The sequence below is a fragment of the Heliangelus exortis genome, chromosome 11 (genome assembly GCF_036169615.1).
Source record: "Heliangelus exortis chromosome 11, bHelExo1.hap1, whole genome shotgun sequence".
In the NCBI taxonomy this organism is placed as follows: Eukaryota; Metazoa; Chordata; class Aves; order Apodiformes; family Trochilidae; genus Heliangelus; species Heliangelus exortis.
In genome coordinates, this window is record NC_092432.1 from 5,774,027 (window position 1) to 5,795,242 (window position 21,216).

General features: G+C 40.3%; 1 protein-coding gene and 1 long non-coding RNA gene across 5 annotated transcripts in view; one reads left to right on the top strand and one right to left on the bottom strand.

Annotated features, from left to right (window-relative positions):
* The window catches only part of LOC139800807 (uncharacterized), a 369,707-nt gene that overhangs the window by 175,935 nt on the left and 172,556 nt on the right, over positions 1-21,216 (top strand). The window lies entirely within an intron of this gene.
* The window catches only part of MCTP2 (multiple C2 and transmembrane domain containing 2), a 116,121-nt gene that overhangs the window by 69,222 nt on the left and 25,683 nt on the right, over positions 1-21,216 (bottom strand). For 2 of the 3 annotated variants that reach the window (XM_071754266.1, XM_071754267.1), the window contains 5 exons: positions 12,983-13,125; positions 12,124-12,200; positions 10,920-11,031; positions 9,047-9,082; positions 691-855 (listed from right to left, as the gene is read on the bottom strand). In XM_071754266.1, the coding sequence (XP_071610367.1) occupies positions 691-855; positions 9,047-9,082; positions 10,920-11,031; positions 12,124-12,200; positions 12,983-13,125 (533 nt within the window). Of the gene's footprint in view, positions 1-690; positions 856-9,046; positions 9,083-10,919; positions 11,032-12,123; positions 12,201-12,982; positions 13,126-21,216 lie in introns of those variants that run through there. The other variant, XM_071754268.1, reaches the window with a different exon arrangement.

The window sequence follows — 21,216 nt, forward strand, 5'->3', positions numbered from 1 at the left end:
CCTCCCTCTGCACTTCCAGTTCATGACATACAGAGCTCTTGCTTTCTCAACAGGATATTATTTTAATTATAGTCTCTCTCCTTACTAGACTTTGGAGACTACATCTGTATCTTTGGGAACCCCATTTATTTCTTAGATTTCCATGAAACAATACTACATACAAATAAACACATCATGAAAGAATAAAAAAATCAAATCAAAACCATGGAATATTCTGTGAGTTGGGGGTGGCACGCAGGGAGCAAGGGGTGAATTCTGCTATATTTAACATGTTTCAAGAAAGGTGCTTTAAAAAAATTATAATTAGAATTAGAATTCCTTTTCATTGGAAACCATTTCTGGTCTGCTTTTCCAGCATACCTAATATTGCAAACCCAACTTCTGTACTGGCAGAGAACAAAACAGATGTGATGTATATAGCTTCATTTCATTTCATAGTAATGTCAAACATCCATCTCTATGATAACTATGTTAAATGCACAAAACAGATACACACAAAATTCCTGGCTTCCCCATTTACACTGGCATGTAAAACATACTAATAAAATGTTAATATCCCTGATCTGGTCTTCTGATTTTGATCACACTTATATAAACGAGATTGAAGAATAGTTCCATCTGAGGTAGCAATGAAGAAACAACAAGCACCTCATTGGCTTCAGCAAACTTAAGGAAATCCTTAATACTTACCTTACTCTTGTATCTTTGATCTCCCAGTTTGAAGAGAATAAAAATATCTGCCAAGCCCCCTCTGGGCATGTTCTTCCCCTCCAAGAGGGTGATGGTGACCAGCCCATTCCACAACTGGTTCTTGCGCAAAGAGTCGGAGAGTCGCGTGCTCCGCATGAAACTCGACTGGAAAGCAAGTCAGCAACACAAAACATTTATACATCCAAAACAACATTTTTATGCTCAAACCAACCATGATACAAAAGCACTCAAAGTGAGAAAAGTGCCACGATCCCAGAGGCACTGGTAAGACATTATGGATTTTCTGCTTGTGTGTTCTCTTCCTGGTCCAGTGAAGGGATGGTGTTCAATCAGTATCAGAACAAAAGCAACAGGGTTAGCTTAAACCACCACAGAAGCCAACTTCAGCTAACCTGGCTGAGCTCTGGTAGGAGCAGACCTCAAGCATTGACAGCAATCTGTCACCTTGGCTCAGAGAAAGGCACAGGGGAGTGCTGGGGAGGAAAGGTGGAAGAGGGGAGAAAGCAAACTCTTAAATGCTTCCAGCTACCTCCATAAAATGCAGGTCTGTCCCTTCTGGGGAGACAGCCCACAATCATAATGTCAATGGCCAGGCAAAAGGCTGAACAAACATCTTCCATCTCCTCAATCATTCAACCACCCATCATCCACATTAGCTCTTTGCCTGATGCTTTTGGAGCTCCTGCTTCCAGAAACCAAGCTCACGAATCAAAAATTCTGATGCCTGCTGAAAAAATACTGACACCACCAGGCTCTTTATCTGGAGTTATAGCTACCTAGTAGCCACATTTTTTACCTTTGCAGCCCCATCCTACATAACACAGCTGCACTAACAATTTGCTAACTGGCAATATTTTATTGGACAGAGGATGATTAAATAGGCCTTTATTTGGGGGGAGTGAGCTGGAAACATTAAAACTCAAGGCTATACTTCTCTTCTTGCAGTAAAAAATCTCCCATATTTTATTCTTGTGGAGCAACTTTTAACTCGCCACACTTTGGAGCTTCAATCATGTCATATACAGGTGGGAGCAAGACGGAGGAGAAGATTTCACAAGTCACTTTAAAACAGGACATGTTAGCTTTAAAAGCAAGAAATGTTGTTGCTAAATAAAACGATTGCAAAAGCACCTGATGTCTGAAGATTACTTTTTATGGATCAATTACCCAGCAACAAAATTCTTAAATCATGGGTGGTGAACTCACAAATTTTTTACTTGCTTTTTACTGGTTAAAAGAACGAAACTCTTCGAATCCCACAAGCGTATTAATATACTTCTATTTAAACACCCCATTTGGCTTGCCTGGCACTACCTTTAAAAAGAAAATGAGATTTTGATTCATAAATCCAGCTGCAATGTAATTTCTCTTTTTTTTTTTTTTTTTTTTTTAAAGTTCGTCTTTTAGGCCAAAAAGCTAAAACATGACTGTTCCCATGGACATACTTCAAAATCCCGGCAGATATATTCCTCCCTAAACACTGCAACTATTTCAAAATCCTTTTTATAAGAAAGGGAGTAATGTCCACAAGGGATCAAAGGGCATTCTACAGTCTGGCAATCGCCTTAGAAAAATGGCAGTGCTTCCATGAAATATGCCCTAAAATAATTTTGCAGCTTGGTATGTCCTAATTTTGAATTGGATGTTTATCTTGGAAAGGCTTCTATCTAACTTGTCCATAAAACAGTTCCACTTAGCTCTATGAGCCCTGTGAAAATGAAATCCAAAGCTGGCTATTAAAGGGGCCTGGAGATTGCTTCCATATGGCGTAACAGCATGGGAGTGGAGGGCTAAAGCCTACAGCAGGCGCTGCTTGGCTTGAGCTCCCCATCTATCCATGGACACTCGTTGCATTACACCATAACATCTGGATTATTGCTTGTAATGTCCCTGGGAAATATCCACTTCCCATCAAAGCCTTTATCTATCTCAGTTGTACTTTGAACATTTTAGTATTTAACATAGCCATGTTTGATGGGATGTACTTGCTGCTTTAGGACCAAGGATTTTCCCTCCCCTCCCCGCTCCTTCCTCAGAGGAAGAAGAGGCATTTGATGTTAGTTCACACACACACACGAAAAAAATAACCCCAAGTTTATTATTCACGTTACAATTTCCTTTATAAACAAAGCATCCAGTTCTCTTCAAAGCTTTCAGGCTGAACACAGAAGAGAGTTGTTATCACTGTTTTCCAACAAAATGTGGATTCTTTCACTTTTTAACCAGATCAGTATTTTAGGGTGTCACTCAGCACTGGGGGTCTTCCTACCCAAATTCTGTGGCATATAAAATCCCCATTTTTTTAGCCACTAACTTGAGAGTTCAAAGGACTGTTGGGAGGTGCCCTAATCAGCCCAGATTCCACACAACCCCAGGAAAAATCAGCACATGCAGCTCGGTACTAGTAGAGCACATTGCAATGCATCAACTCTGACCTTCCAAAGCAGGTGGCCCCTAGCAAATGGGGCCAGCCCTAGCCTGGCTATTTTCTGGGCAGGATCTAACACCACTTTAGAGCATCACACTGGACAGAGAAGCCAAGATATTTGCAAAGCCTTTGGGACACAGTGCTGATCTGAAGCACCCTGACACAGGCTTGGTGAGAGTGCTTCCTACCTCGCACACCCTGCTCTGCCACCACCATAAACCTCTCTGCAAATAGAGCAGCACAGAGCCCAGGACACCTACCTGCACCTCTGCAAGACAGCCTGTCACATTAGGAATATTTTGGATTTCCTGGACATGCCCAGGTTGTTCCCACAGCATGTGCTCAGCAAGTCTGGCATGTCTCCTATACCCAATATCATCTATGTGCACATTAAAGAGCTGCTCTGTGGTCACCCCTCCACTTCCTTGGGTATTTGGCAGGCTGCTCCTCTGACCACCCTGATGGAAATCCCAGCCAAAGAGGCAGTGTCTCAGATTCCACACACAGTTTCTGGAAGGAAGCACATCTGGGGAAACTCAGATGTGTGGTAGACCCACTGACCTGGATCATCCTTGAGCCAACTTTAGTGTTGCCTGGTGAAGCCTGCACTACAGAAAATGTCTCCCAAGTGACAGGAAAATGATATTGCACTATTTATTTTAAGTCTTACCCTCCGCTCTGCACCTCCTCATTTCAAACTGATTTACACAGAGTTAATTGATTAAACTTCACAGCCTCCCTCTGAGCTGGCAAAACTGTTACAGAGCAGAGCACAGAGAAGTGCAGCGATTAGTCTAAAGTTGCTCGAGGGCCAAACAAGCACTGAAAAAAAAACCGCAACCACTTTTCCTCCCTCCAGCTATCACTGTACTGATGACCCTTCACAGTGAGACCTCAAAGTCAAAGCCCCTGTCTATACTGGCCAGAAAAGGAGGACATAGCTGCTTATAAAGTGACAACTCTGGTGTGTTTTTATCTATTCAGATCTTCCTTTTCCCTGTTACCTCCCAGGCTACAGACGCCTCTGTATTTGGGTGCTTCAGCTCCTCCGGCTGCTGAAACCCAAGCTCTTCAGCTGTGCTTCCCAGACTGGATGCCAGGTCCTTCAGATATTTTCTGCTGCATTTTCCTCTGCAGTCAGCCAGCACACACTCTGGCTGCATCCCAGACCAAAATAAAGGTGCATTGCAGAGGTACAGATTAAGCTGGCTGAAGTATCAGGCTATAGGTCTGGAAACTAGGGAACATATGCTCTGTGATGGAAGTTGGCAGATGTCCCAAGCACAAGACCTTAGACAAGTTTGCTTATCACACCCTCAATTCCCCCCATCGCTTCTGAAATCAAGATATCCTTGAGGGGTTGTGTCTCCAAGACAGAGCTCCAATTCTGGCTGGGCTCTATGTGCAAATAACCACCCATACCATAAACGTCGCCTTTATGAGCAGATGACTGCTGTAAAATGGATCACAACTTGAACAAAACACATCACTCAAACAAGCGAACTAGAAAAAAACCTAAGCACATGAACATCCTGAAAGCTTCACTCTTAAAAACAAACTAGATAGATATTTTTAAAGTCTAAGAGTCCATGTCTACTCCAGATTTAGGGACTGTGCAACATGAGGTCAATAATGAGTCATTTTCTCTGAAGAAAAAGTAAGGACTGGTGATAAAGCAGGACCACGCCACAATGAGAAACAGAAGATGGCTCTTCTCTCTACAGCTTAACAAGAACATTTGTCCAGAAAACATTCCACATCCCTGAACACAAAAATCAGTGCTCACAATACCACTTTCAGAATTTGTTTCCTGGTTTCAAAATGAATATAAAAGGTTTCCACACCTACTTTCAATTTTTTATTACTTTCTAGTTCTAGTTTAAAGAAGAAAGCTGGAAAAGAATGAGCAAATGGCTTATATTCTGTCTTCACAGAGCCAAATACAGGAGATGAGAAAAAATGATCGAGCTTTGGGGGGGGAAAGAACTGGCTCATTGACTCAGCTTCACAAAATCCTTTAGGAGTTTGAGTGTCCCTGATAACACCATTTGTATATAATCTCTCTCTCTATAGGTACCCAGTGAATCCCCTCTGGTGCATCAGGGCTGCTTTCAGATCTGTCTTTTCCTGACACACACATAACATGCCCCAAGTTCAAACTTGTTTTTGAAGCAATAAAGAGATGCAGAGAAATTGTACATCTAAATGACACGGTGAGGTGGCCAAGTGTGAAGTGAACCCATCTCTCCCATCTTTACTTTAAAAGGATGAGACAGGACAACAGAGAGCCCACTGCAATGCCAGCGAAGAGGTCATTGTCGAAACTGGGCCACGTAATTTGCCATTGGAGAAAAAAAAACCAGCAACACGCAAATAGGGAGACACTTTGGACCTCTCCTCATTAGGCAGGGAAACCATTTTGCAGAGGCAGTCTCCCCCTGGGAAAGAGGAGAGGGCAGCAAGGAAGGGAAGTGAACCGACAGGAGATTGCTACCACAACGTGTGACCCTGTGGCAACCGAATCTACGAAAGGCACAGTGAGCGCCTCTGCCCACGGGGTGTTGTGGGAGAATTCAAATACAATGAGGCAGGCAAAAATGAAACCTAACAGCCCACGTAGGAAAAAAAAAACAAACCAAGAGAGCAAAGGATTATCCCCTGCACTGCAATGCTGAGAAGCACTCGGGTCCAGTCAGCCTTTCAGCCCATTTATTCAATCAGCTTCGGCTATCCAGGTGGCAAGCATGTCACTTTTGTTACAGGACAGGGCTGCTGCTGGTCAATCCACCCCAAGCAAACCTGCTTATTTGCTTCATAGATGTTCAAAACTTAAAGGTTAGTCAGCTGTACAAATGCTAGAAATAGTGCACAGGGTATTCAGGGTGAGACTCAAGACACCCAGGACAAACAAGGCTAATGAGCATCAATGCGTTGGGCTCCAGCAGAGATGGTTACCAACTCCCTCTGTGCACCGAATAGTCCAGAAAAAAAATTTAAAAAACCCCAACAGACAAGCTTGCCAATACACAGATATGAGTGCATATATTAATACTGCCTGGTAGTATTCTCTTCCTTTTGCAATGCCACCCTCCAGGAGAAAAAGAAAGCTGGGCTCTTGGAGACAGCTCCCACAGAGGACAATACTGTTCTTAGCTCCCATGAAAAATGAGGGATTTGGATGTGCTGCCCATGTCTTGGGAGTCTGTCCAAATGTGTGATGATTCCCTTCTAGCAGCATTGAAAAATATATACTGTGTAATCAACAGATAGCTAAATCATCCAGTTCAACAGCTCTTTAACCAAAAATGATTTAAAGGACTACATTCAGTCACTGAAATCCTTCCTGCACCTGTTGGTTTCTTTGTTGTCTAAAATGCAGATTTTTCATCAAAAAGCAAGGGAGTGCCCAGTATCCATGACTGCCCCCATGAACTCCTTCTCTAGTCTGATGTGGAGGTACATCAGGTGTTCATGTCATCTACAGGGGTACTACCCACCTGGGGTGAATTTGGGAAGCCAGCAAGATTCCCTGGACTGATGTCATGAGACTCATTTAGGACACTGACGTAACAAATACACACGAACATAAAAAGGGTCAATTTGAAGTATAACCAAATTTCTGTTGTATAGGCAATATGAATTAAAAAAAAATAAAATCTGTGAAAGTTACATTCTTTTTATCCAGCCTTAAGTATTCTTCCCTGTATTTGTAGAAGAAAAGCTAAATATTAAAATACAGATCAGCTGAAAAAAAAAAAAAAAAGCCAAGAAAACAACAAAAAAGCAAAACTAGGAAAATCGTTACAGACAGAAAATTTTTGTTTGCCTAAATCTACAAAGATGCAATTTAGATCTGCCTCAGTTCAGCTGCTCAAATGGAAGGTACATGGCCTTTTTCTCCTGCAACAACCAACAAGAGCAAGCTCAGTAGCCAAAAAAGAGCGCAGTTTGTATATCCATTACAAAGCTCTCTCTATTTCCCCTGCCCCCCTTATTCCTGTATCTTTATCTTGTCCAGCAACATTGTTTTCTACCCCATCATACTCTCTGGCTATTCTTCCATAACCTCTTGTGCCTTCCCTAGACACCTATATCCCCATCCACACAATTTTTCTTTCTAGCCTTTATGTTCTGCCACAAACTGCTAGTACTGCTTCCACAGAGCAGAGTTTCCTAACTAAAGATGGTTATTGATGTACAGTACTAGTGTTTTAGTGCAGTAGCAGAATCAATAAACTAGGAAATACTGCTTTGTCAGATTTTTCCAGCGCATGCAGGGAAATAATTTTACTGCTTTTGGATGGTCACAGAGTTTTTCTTCAGAGATCACACTGGAGCATGAACGGTGTCTTCCTTAGGAAGAACTGAAGCTCTCCTACCCTCTAGTGTCTGGAACAGAATAGAGCACAGGGTTGTGGCTCTTTTTTCCCCTCTTCTTTTAAACCATGCTTTCACTTCTCCTAACTCAATACCATGCTTCAGCATCTCTCAATTTGATTTAAATAAACGTAAAGGCACAAACCAAATTCTTGAGAACTGAATGACCTGCCTGTACAGCTTACAGAAGAAAAACCTTCACGTGTGTAAAAAAAAAAAAAAAATATTAAAAATGCAATGAGATAGAGCATGCAACAACAAAACAAAAATATCACAAGACAGGAGCTTGGCTGCTCTAGACAAGAAGGACCAGAGTTTAAAAAACTGTTTTCCCTTCCCTAGGACCCAAAGCCAACAAGGCTCAGGAGACAGATGTGTTTGCATACATGAGAAAAAGAGGGCTCAAGCTACCCTGAGTGAGTAAGGGCACAGTAATTTCCAGAGCTTTAGTTAAAAAACGTAAGTGCTGAGCTCTTGAGTTACTCTATCACTTATCACTATGGCATTCAGGGATCCCTGGTGTTTCTCTGCACTGAATGAAGGGCTGCAATAGCCCTGGAACTGGAGTTTACCCCCAGCTCCAAGGGCTGTACTTTGCACTTTTTCCACTGACAAAAATACACCTGCTGACAATATCTGAGAGGGTTGGCTCCTCTACATTGCACAAAGCCATTGTAATGAATAAAATGACACATCAATTACTAAACTTCTTTAGGTGCAAATCAATATTTATACAGGGAAAATATCAGGAAATACCAGGAAAATATATGTGTTCTCATAAAAGTCAAATTTTGCTTTTCAGAAAGTTAAACTGTATAGTTCTCAGATTGGGCTCTAGGGCCTGCAGTTTCTATATTATTGCTATTCACTCCACAGCAAATTAAAGCTTTACAGAAAAAATAAAAAGCCACAATGTTTCCCGAGCAAGTTAAAATACAAGGATGGGAAAGTACAGGAATATAAAAATAATGGGAGCCTGCAGACATCCTACAGAAGACCGAGGAAAGAAAGTTATGTAGATATGTAGCAGAACACAAATCTTGGAAATCAGTTATATTGCCGGTAATGAAAACTGCCTGTTCAGTTTCCATCCCAAAACAAAAGGAATTTCAAAACCCACAGGAGCAACCAGAAGAAATACTGACTCACTAAATTCCTCCCATGGTGAGAGGTCACCCAGACTGGGATCCAGGAGCCCCGTGATCAACCTCAGTACTGACTACAGGCCACTTCTCAGGTATTCTTGAACAACTCAAATCCTCCACAGCTCCTTTTTTAGGTTGAAATTATACCCATTTCCTTCATACAGTTTTTCTCTCTTTTATTTTTGAGGATTTTATTCCCTTGCCACAAGGCACTACCACATAGCACCTACAATAAGAAAACAGCAGTGATTTCTCATAAAAAAAAAATCTAAAGGGTATCACAGCCACCACATTGTAACAAGTTGCATCTATACTAAAAGTTTTCCTCTATTTACTCCTTTCTGTTGGGAGGGGACTTTATTTAAGAGAACAAAATTCAGATTACCTTGGATGAAGTTCGCTTCTTCCGACTTGACCATCTCTATTCATGGGTTCCCAGCATTGACCCAAAACAGAACCCAGAGAGAGGAAACAGAAGTAAAACAGAGAAAGTGTTCAGTAATGTAATTCAAACAGTAGCTTGTCAAATGTATTAGAAAAACTAGGAAGCCTAAGAGACTGGATCTACAACTGCATTCACCTACTTCACAGGACATAACAATCAACAAATACCTGCATTGCATAAAAAAAAAAAAAAAAAAACAAAAAAAAAAATCAAGTATAAAAAGTGGAAAGAACCAGAGCCATTAGTAAGAAGCATGGCTTATACTTATACTTTTGGTGCCATCTGGTTCTACAGTAAGCTAATTTAATAGGGAGGAAAAAAAAAATCATCTTGCTGTTAAGTGCTAATGTGGACAGAGCCATTTCACTACTCTGATTCCACGGGAAATGGCTGAGCAATTTGCATTTGAAATATGAGGGCTTAAAACATCATCTTTAAAAAAAATTACAGTGTGCACCAACTCTTCTATCATCTGCACTCTGAATGTTAACTAAGCACCCAAGAGTACCAAAAGCTGCTACATTAAATCAATGTATTTTCTGTCTCACTGGCTAGGCCCACTCTAGCCCATACCTTCCTAAAAACCCAAGAATTCCTGAGGTTCTTTTGACTAAACTGCTTTTTTGTTGAAGTAACTTTGTGTCTTTTTTTCTCCCTTTCCTGCAACCCAGTGAGTGACGTGTGCCCGCAACACTCCTGCTTAAATTAGTGAGGGAATTCACATTGCAGACCAAAGCCATCTCATCATGTAGATATGTAAATGCTACAACAGTGTTTTGAATGTTGTCATTAAGCTTTTAAATAATCACATACTGAGGTACAAATAATTCTAGAATTAATATGGAGTTTTTACAATTCTCAGACAACTATTTGAAAAATAAGTAAAAATGACAGACATCCCACATTAAATTTTTCTAATTATGCTTTCCAACCCCTTGGAACAGTTATGTTTCTATAAATAATACCAGACTGGAATTCCATACTGTAATTCAATAATGTGCTCTAAACAGCAGCTTTCATATTAGACAGTACACAAGACTTAAAGTAATATTTTATCTTTACATATTTATTACACATATTTAAAATTGGACTATCTTGAAAATCAGAGCTAAGTAAATGACTGATCTTGTTTTTTCCCTGCCCTTGCTGGGCAGGAGCAGGATGAGTTGACCAGCACTAGTCAAACACTAGCAGGAATCCTAAAAGATGAAAACCAGAGGAAAAAAACACACGCAGAACCTGAAATTAAAACACTTCCAGCTTCGGTTGCAATGTTCTCAGTCTCTGCCTAGGCACTTCTGAGTTTCTAGCATCACTAAATGCACCATATTTCAGCATTAGGGGCCAAGTTGAATTGAGCTCAGTCAAGAAACTGTCAGTGGCAAATATCAGGGTTTTTACAAGCAATCTATTGCTCTCAGTCAGTGTGCTCCTCCACAGGATCAATGTAGTCTTAACATAAAATCTCTGCTTTTAGATTTCACATGGCTTTTTTCTATAAAAAAAAAAAAAAAAAAGAAAAAATAATCTCATTTTTCTCTAAGTGTTAAACTCCTATGTGGAAATCAGAAAACAGCATGCCCTGGAATAGCAGAGCAGGTATGGTTCTTACCTTCAGTTCAGCAACCCACATAGCCTGGGGCTTTTTTAACACTATAATCTATCTTGATATCAACATCAAGTCTTGGAGGGTGGGGAAAAAAAAAAAAAAAAAAAAGGCAGCATGTCCCACTGAATCTAATTAGGCCAGTTTTGTTTTGTTTTTATCTCCCTACACATTTCAGATATAAATTTGATTTCCTAAGCCACTTACATTTCTCTTGAAGTCTCCTTGTTTGACTGCTAGACTCAAGTTTAATAAAATCACTCCCATGTCATCTTCTAAACTGTTGGGATCTTCCAGTTTTAAAACCTGTTCTGTAGTTCTACAAGCAAAAAATAAAAAAATAAAAAAAAAATAAAGAAATGTGCATTTATTGACACCAGTTAACTCGAGTTCATTACTAAAGGTCACGCTATGCTGTGCAAATTTCAGCTTCTTGTCTGAAATTCCCAATACTGAGTTAAAATGTAAACGGGAAATCTGCAGGGTTCCTCCTTAGTTCTGACAAAATACAACACTCTTTTAATAACACAGCATGCTGCTTATATAGTATGACTTAATATTTGTAACTCTTCTTATACAGATACACACTGAGTTGTTACTACTACCCTCTTTTTAAAGGGAAGAAGAGTGACGGAGAGAATGACAGAAATTCCAAGTGAGTTTTCTAGCATTAATGGCTAGGATTCAACTCAAGAGTCCTGTATTCTGCATTACCTCTGCCTGCATTTCATCTCCTTTTGTGACTCTGTTCCCTCTCTGAAAACAGGAATGTTGGGATTTACCTGCTGCCCCTAAGTCACAGGTAAATTCATTAATATTTCTAGAAATCTGGATATAACAGCCATGGGAGCTATAATACACCCACACAGGGAGAACTTCTTTTGTCCCCCAAAAAAGTCTCACAGCAAGGAAGTGTAAAAGAGAGAACTAAAACTTGAAATCCTGGCTTCCAGCTCCACACTGAGACGCAGCAGCAACAGACAAAAGGCACAAGGCTTGGCTCAGCACTAAATCAGGGCCAGATGCAGCAGCCACAGGGATGGATGGATGGATGGATGGATGGATGGATGGATGGATGGATGGTTGGAGGGGAAGGCTGGAAATGGGGTGCTCACAGCCAGCCAGGCAAACAGCTCCCCAGCCCAGTCACATACAGAAAAAGGCAGCCCATGGTATGAAGGGTTAAAAATGTGTCTCAACTTTCCCCCTGCTTTCTTCTTCTACCTCCCTGAATTATTCTGGTGCAGCTCTCCCTAAACAATGCAGCATATAAAAGCTCTTACAGCACTCTTCTTTCAAACTAAGTTTTTATGAGTAGACAAATGCCAAGCCAGAGCAAAAGCATTTCATTATTTTGCCACGTTTCTCAATTCTGCTGCATTAACAGCCTTTAATTAAATAAATGTATTACCTATTGAGCTCAAGTTCAGTGAGCACTACAAACGCTGAACCCATGAAGTCTGAAGAGGTTAAATCTCGGTCGTACACCTGGTAGCAAAATAAAAGAAATATTTCTAATTTCCATATCATAAATTAGTTTTATTACAGCCAATAAAAGAACAGGTATTTTAAGCCCTTTCAGCTAAATTTTGTATTTGAAAGATCAAAGCTTAGATATAATTCAGGGATACTTTTCCATCTCCCTGCTTTAATTTGTATTTTTAACTAAATATTTAAACAGGATTTTGAAAGTATCTTCTTAATGTTATGTAAACAGAGACATGTGTGCTGCTATGGATTGTGCCTGTTCCTTTAGGCTCTGAGTGACAGCACAGAAATGCTGCACAGAAATGAGGTACTTCTGGCTACAGTTGTTTAGCAATTAGTGCTCACAACTGGTAGCTTGCAGTTCTGGGAATTGTAATGTTACTTATAATGAGAAAAGGCTTTGCTACATGTCAGGGCTGCATCTCAGGTAATAATTCTGTTCAACTCAGCCAAATTACACTCTTAAAACATGCTTCTGAAACCACGATTGGTTTCACTGAGTTTGCACAAGCATGGTAAGAACAAGCAGAACTTAGGTCCATAGCTTTAAGCAGTTGAAGAGTTTTATTTCAACTTGGGTTTTTGCAGACAGCAAGCAAAACACTTGAGTAAAATCTGGGAAAGACATATGTGCATTTTAATTTGAAATTGCTGAGCCTCTTAAAACTGATCGTGCTTTATGTTATGCTGCTACAGTGAATAAAAATCAATACGTTTTAAAAAGCAGAAAGTAACTGCTTAAAAAATACTCGTGTCTTTCAGAAATCTAAACCCAAACTTACCTTGATCCAGAGTTTTTGATAGAGGGTCTGCAAAGGCAGCACAACAGTCTCATCCCAAACTGGGTTGAGGTTCTTGTAGACCACCTTACTTTTGTAAAGGGTTTTCCCATTCAGCTGAAATTTCACATATGGATCACTTGTACCTGTGATAGTTAATAAAAAATAGGTTAGCACTGCCTCCCCACTCTTAAATTATATTTTCATAAAACAATAAATAATAATAAATGGTAATCACTTATTTTATACATACAGGTATAGCTTTAAATACCTGTATAAATATTTCTAGTTCGTACAGGAAATCTATTCAACAGAACAAGAAAGTTGTTTGAAAGCAAACAACAAAAATTCTTTATAATTTGCTTGATCCCCACTTAATATTCTTAAAGAATGTTAATTATTCTTGAGTCACTTGCTCAATATTTTAATATGTGAAATTTGGAAACACAAGCAGAAGGGAACGACTATTTACAGGACAACTAAAATACAGAGACAGAAAATGTGATCCTGTGCCTATGAATACAGAAAAAGACCAAAACTCCAAAGCATTGTAACTCAGATAGGAGCTCCAAGGAAACCAGTAACAAAAGCTAAAATACCCATCAGGATTTCATCATTAGTGTCACTTGCCAATTTACTTAAAACTAAATTTGAAGCATCCATGAGAAATTACTGATATTATTCAACAGCTCTGGATGAAAAGCATTGTCAAATGGAGTCTGTAAAGACAACGAACAATATTCAGGTAACATATTTTTTAATCCAAGCGGCACAATTTGCCATGGCAATAATGTCCTATATTTTTATGGAGCAGATGTCCAGGAACACAGCATGAGGCTTGTGCCACTCAGCAGCAATAGAAAGACTTGCAGCTGTCAAAGGAAAAGAAAAGAGGGAATCAACTTTTTACTATGGTTATTAAACCAATGGCATTTACACTAACATCAACCATAGTGCAGGGCACCAAATAAAAATGGGAACAAGGTATAGAAAGGATTTTACAAAGGATTTGACTAAGATGGCTGATTTAATAACGAAAACTTTGGAAAAGAAAAAAAAAACCAAAAAAACCCAAACAAAAGAAAACCCCAAAACCAAAAAACTCACAACCTCAAAAGCTGCAAAAATAAGGGAAAGAATAAAACTGAGGAGTAGCAGCATACACCATTAACTGATCCCAGGTGCCACTTATCTGTCATATTCAATACTATCTGTATTAAACATCCCTCCTAACAGTTTAATTTCATTAGAAGAATAACAGCTACAGTGAGCATCCTGGCTGCTCCCTGCCTGCAGCGTGGGCTGCCAGCAGGGGTAGTCTGACTCCTACAGAAGATTTCACATATTCAAAAATAATCTGAACCTGTCCCCTCTGGTTCAGGATAACCCACTGTAAGACCAATGCTCAGTCTTGTCAGTACTCTGGTGAAAGAACAAAAACATGAAAAATCCATATTTAAACCCCTGAAGCTCTGATAAGTGTTATGTGAAGACACTTCAGACTTGAGAAAAAAGAGCAATCTGCTCACATCCATTTGGAATTACACAGAACTGCAAAGAACAGTGTCTCTGGGACATAAGGAATTATTTTAAAGATTTACACCAAGTTTTTATTTTAATTTAATTTCAAAAGGGAAGAGTCAAAGAGCCCTGGCCAATTCTGCACATATGGAGTGCTTCATTCACAGAAGGAAAATGTCAGTTGGTTTTCAAAGACTACCTGCAGTTGATCCTTTTCCTAAGTAATCACTGCTGAAATCAATTCCTTTTTTTGTGAAAAATGCTGCAAACTTAAAAAGACGTTTATTTTCCTTTTCCTCTAAGAAAGTATAATAATAAGGGCCTGATCCAAAGCCAAGGAAGTCAGAGGGCAACTTCTCATTGTTTTCAAGGGGTTAGGACTAGACCTTTCCCTAGACTACTTCTCAATACCATGATCATACTCCTGTATAAAATATACAGCTTAATAGCAGGCTGAGATCAATGAGTGGGATCACATACATAAAATATAGCTCCACATTGTGGGCAGTAGCCCTCAGATGCTGCAGAATTTGAAAAATAACAGTTTGAGCTCTTCAGTGTTTGTTTCTTTCAGATCCTTTGAAAAAGGTGGGTTTTTTTACAGGACAAGCAGGAGCAAGCTGCATTATTAAAAATAACAATAATTGCAATAATAATGTCCAAACCTACTCTGTGCATGAAATGGCAATTGGGTGAAACAAGGAAAGAAAATGATTGAAAGGAAAGCTTGAAGAGGATGATGAAGTCAGGTGGGCTGTGGCCATAACTCATCTGCTTTTGCCAAAGAAAACCCACAAGTGAGAGCAAAACCCAAAGAGAGGAAGAAGAGACAGAGAAAGCAAATGGCCAGCAAGTTCCATGTCTACAGGTATGGAAGTCCCAGCCCTTTCTTTGAGGATGCAAAACAAAACTATAGGCCAGCAAGCATCCCAGTTGCATTACTGCTCTGAAAGCTTTCCAGGTTGTTAAACAGTAAAAAAAAAAAAAGAGGGGGAAGGGCTGCCCAGCACTGCGCACGTGAGCCAGACTTTAGCAAATATTCTTCCATACATAGAGAATAACATCTTCCTTTGTAGTTACACATATTTTATAGAGAAAAGGAATACTGTATTTCTATAAATACATATTTGTATAATAAATTGATATAAAATCAGTATTTTTGTACTACGTATCTCTACTACAATATCTAAAAACCCAGTGAGTGGGGAGGGGGGAGGGCGGAAAGCTATAATAAAAAGAGGGCCTTTAATTAAATAAGATTGCCACTCTGGGATCAGGCCTTCATGCTTGTCAGCTTACTCTGAAAATAAACATCTCAAACCAGAGCCTCAGTGGTGTCACTTACTCTGGCAAGGCACCCTGGGTAATCCCTTGCTATCTTGACAGCTCCATAATGTTCAAACTCTTTCACGGGTGAACGGCGGCACTTGAGCGAAAAGAAAATATTAATGCTGGGAATTAATAGCAAAAAAAAAAAAAAAGGGATGATGGGTTACAAAAAGCAAACAAGGAAAAGGTGTCAAGTTAGCACCGGCATTAATTGGGAGGGGAAAATAATTGGGGAGGGGCGCAGGTTTCGGTGGCGCTCGCCTGCTGGGCTGTCAGAGGGGGTGACATCTCAACTAGGCAGGAGGGGGACAGGGGTTGGTGGCTCCTGGATGATACAAATGATGGGCTGACATCTCCGTGCCAGCAAACAGATGGACCTTTACCTCCATGGAGGGAGCTGGCATGCACCAGGGCTTGGTGGTGGTTGCTGGGCTAGACCTGGATGCTCTAGAGAGAAATTTTGGGGGTGGGTGTAGCAGTACAGCCACTTTTGGGGCTTTTGAGGCTTCTTCTAAGCCATTCATGTTGTGTCCATGAAGTTCTTGTGCCTCTCTAGGTCGGTGTGCCCAATTCTGTCTTTAAGATGGCCCAGGTTGCATGCAGATGATAAAAATAGGTCCAAAAAGTGAGAGGGGTAAGAAATAAATCAGGTGGACAGGCTCCACTTGATGGGACAAACACAACTGCAAAGTAACTGCAATTGAATTAAAGGCTTGAAGGCTTCTGGATTCAAGATCAGAAAGACATCTGCACCAATTAAAAGCTATTTATTGGGTACAACCTACAATCTAGTCAAAAAAGCATAACTTTTAAAAAGTGCCTACTGATTTATATAGATTATCTAATCTAAAAAAAGCATAAATCTTTTATAATGTTCCATCAAACATGACAGGCACCTGACAATTTTCTGTAGAAGCCAGGTCATTTAAAAAAAAAACAAACCTTTTCAGCAGCCATTTCCTAGAGAAGGTAACAAAGTCAACAACTTCTAAGTACACTCACCCAGGTTCTTCTGCAATGCAAGGTCTGAACCTGTTCATCTCACTCACATCAGCTGTAGCCATGTGTCAACACAGCTATGTGATGAGATTGATTATTCCTGAAATAATTTGAGAACTTAAGCTGAGAAAAATGCTTATCTGGTGGGAAAAGCAAGGGGAGATGCTTTGAGTTTAATTCAAGTGTTCTGCAAGAGAAGAAGATTCTCATATAGTAGAATACATGGGAAAAAAACTAAAACAGGATTATCTGCTGCTCAGCCTCAGTGAAACCCAGTAAGAGCAAAAAGAAAGGATGACCTCTGAAAAAAAATCATTTCACCAGCTGGACCTGTTTTCACAGTAGAGGAAGATAATTCACTTTATTAGCAATGAGCTCTTGAATTTATTTCTGCAGCATCTATTTAACTTCTGTTTTCTCCCACTAACACTGGAAAGCAATGAGTGCAGGCAAACCAAACCTGAGCTAAAATCTGCACAAGCTTCGGTGAGTAAGAGTTGCCAGGACAGAGCAGCAGAAGAGGTTTTAGTAACCCAAGAAACTGTTTATGGGGTTTTAAATGGATACTGCTGCCCTCTAGCAGCTACCGAGAAGTGGACCACATCAGCTGTGTTTAATACTGCCACACACCACCTTCGTAATTAGAAAAAAACAACAAAAAAGAAGAAAAAAAGCCAAAACCAGAAGGCCTGATATAATTTCAAGCCACACAGTATTTTATAGGAATAAACTTACGGGAAATGTGACATATGAAACAAGTCTTGTTACATAAATAAAGAAAAAAATTACCACTGAATCACCTCTCAAATACATCACTGAGTCCTGACAAATCAAAGTACAGTGTAATATAACCTAGCCCATCTTAAGCTTTGGTTAAAAAAATGAATTTTAATCCGAAGGAGGAAATGAAGGGTTTATTTTATATGCATGTAAAGAATAAATTTCTTAAAATCTTCCTAGAAATAGAATTACTAGAGATATTTATAACAAAGAGTAAAAGACATTTTAAAATGCAACACATACTTTTCTTTTTAAGTGGAAAACCACTATATTGTTGTAGTGAAATAGCCAAGATCAAGGCTTAAAGGGGAAGTTGGGGAAAAAAAGTAGTCTGCTGGCAGGAAATTTAGGTAATTTTGGAAAGTTTTGTGCCCAGCTAGTTTTACATGGCCAGATGGAATTGAAAACATTGCTTGGAAACAAATATCACCAAAAGCTAAATAAACCAACAAAGAAGAAAAAAGAACAACAAAAAACTCCACAAATTCTCATAAAACCACCACCTCAACAATTAAAAAACCCACAATAAACCAAAAAGACTAGAGAGGTGTGAAGATGAAAGTAAAAAAAAAAAAAAAAAGGAGGAAAGCCTGAACAAAATGAAAGATGCAGATATAGGATGTTCTAGGCAAGACTCTTCAGAAATAATGGTTAAAAAAAAAAAACAAAACAAAACAAAAAAACCCCAGAAACTAAAATAAGCCAAGAAAAAACCAAGAACCAAAACCTTCTTAGGCCAATTGAATGCTGTCTTCCCAGTTGAGGCTGAGGTATGAACACACAGGAAGGCACAGGACAGGGCAGAAGCCACTTGTACATTACCAGTGAGGAGCTCTGTTGTAAATAGTTTCATATTTTTGCATTCTCTGTCTTTGGCCTTTGAAAAATCTCTTTATAAGGGTGCCAGGAGAACCCACATGAGCTGTTAACTCAGGCAGCTGCCCCCAAGTGCCACCTCTGAGCACTGACAGAGCTTGATCAGTTTAGGAAACCTGTTACCTAAATTACAGTTATCTACCAGAGAAGAGTTGCATGTGTTCCCTGATCACTTCATGTTCTCCCCTTGTGCTGCCATCCCTATATTTCTTCATTTACATTAATTTACTAAAGGTGGTTATGCATAAAATGTCTTAATTGCTTTTCCCTGAACTCAATCTATTTTCCTGAGGTTCCTGTGTGGGTGCCTTCATTTCCCATGGCCAGTCCAGGAGGGATGCTCCTTAGGATCACTGTGTGTAAGGGCAAAGTTTCAGCTCTGCATGTTGTGCTGCCAGAATAGGACTTTGCACACAAGCTCACAGCTCAAGCCTCTGTACACAGAGCTACCCAGGACCCAGAAAGCATCAAAATAAGTACCCAGCACCATTCAAATTCTTAACAGTTGTAAATTAGCCATGATTAAGCCTTTCAAAAAGAAGTGTGTGAAGTTGCCTGACACATCTCAATAATTAATAAATCCGAATGGCTAATTATCTAATTGCAGATACCCTGAGAGCAGAAAAAAAGTCTAAATTAATCAGCATGTTTGCAGGGAGTGATTCAGCCTAATTGCTCTGAGCATTTGCTTTCCAAATAATGGCCTTGCTCTAAGCTGACAAATGCCCAGCACAAACACATCCCTTCCTCCAGTGCCCTGGCATCAGCATGGATTCAGACAGTGGGTAGCCCAGAGCTATGAGTGCTGGGCTACTGCAGGTTCATTACTGCTTAGAGGTGGTAGAACACATTATTCTGTCCTCTTTCATTTTATTTTGCCCTTGGGAGACCAAGTCTTGGAACAACTCACACTGACATTGAGCAGCATGGCCTCTCTGCCACCTCCAGGAGCTCTCTGGGACCCTTCAGCAGTGGGTGGTGGGAGATGTGAAAGGAAATGATGATGCAAAAAGGGGTGGGATGCAGCCAAGAAGGTGATAGCACTTTCTGTATTCCTGCAACTCACCCTACTCCTTTTACATGATCAGCTGTATTGTGTGAAAGGAATGAAAGCAAAACCAGAGCCCAGGAACAGGAAGCAACAAGGAAAACCTGGAAGAAACAGACAGACAGGACACAAAGACCCTGTAAAATATCTAGAAAACACAAGGCAGTGTAGAAAAGTGACACACAAAATTAAGACTGAAGCAGCAGAGCTGCCAGGGCAGGGCAATAGGGGAATAAAGACAGTAACCACCACCACTCATCATGTGATACCACATCTGAAAAATATATTTGTAACTACATCATTTAACAGATAAAAAAACATACTCAAACTCTGACAGTACAAAATTTGCTAACAGGAAGGGCTTTTCACCTTTACAAGCACTCAAAACCTAGTTCATGGGTTTTTTTCTTATAGTGCCAGAGCTGAGCTGAGTTTGTCACTTCCTTTCAGCTGTGGCATTACACTGCTGCTCAGTGTCACAGCATCACCACTGTGCAAAGGTGATTTGTGCAGGCAGCAACATGCACAGTCAGCATCTCAGAGACTTAGCAGATCGGGATATTTCAGATTTGATTAGAGTGACTCAAACAAACAAGAGACAGCACCTTGTCCTGTGAAAGTGAACCAACAAGTAGAAATAGGCTCCAGCTTCTCCCATGTCAGAGCACAGAAACCTGGGAGTTGTGAGCTCCACAAAAAGATGCTCAATGAGGCCATAAAACCACTAGGGGTGCAACAATGTGACAACATTCAGAGCACTTCTGGTTGAGAATGCTTATTTCTTTTTTTGCTTTAAAAAAAAAAAAAAATTAAAAAAAAGGATGCACTGTATCCCTCCTGTAGTGAGAAAGCACAAGGTGAGGAGCTACAGAAAGTCACAGAAACTCACAGACTGGAGAGAAAACACACACACACAAAAACAGAGCAAGAGGAAAAAGTTGAAGAGAAAAATAGGAAACAGTAGATGCTAACAAGGATATTACGATGAACTGGGGGGTACAGGGGAAAGAGTAATAAAACTGGTAAAGTGAAGGAGGAATTTAAATCACACCAAAGGGAACATATCCTGGAAAGAGAAGTGCAAAGCAATTCCAAAAGTCTGGAAAAGCAACTGGGAAAAAGTCACATTTGGTCTTATAATCCTGCAGTTACCAGCAGAACTACTGCTCGGCTTTACTCAGCCAAGTCCAATTAATTCTTCCTTAACCGCTAAGCACAAAATGAGTAAATTCAGGGAGACTCCTGTGAATTTGCTAAGCAGAACCAGGAGTTTCCTGCAACAGTTGTTTCCAAGGGCAGAAAATGTCTCTCCTCTGTCACATACCTTAGATATATTTTTATATCCATTCACAGCTACAGACTCCCTACACTGAGACAAAATAGCAGCAGAAACAAAGACTTAACCCCAATACAAGAGCCTTTGATCGAATTTCAAGTACATCGCTTCTTGCACTGGAAGCTGCTAAAGCTGCTGCATCCTCGCCCAGCTCAGGTCAGCAGACAGAGGAGGGAAATGATGGGGGGTGGAGATGTTGGGGAGGGGTCCGTGGGACGGCCCCAGCCCACCCGGCAGCTCTGGAGCGGCCCCGGGGCTCCCCCCGCTGCTGGGTGCGGGAGCGGCCGCCAGAGGGCAATCGTGTCCCGGCCGTGGGGAAAGGGGGGGACCCCTAGCACCCACCCCCTC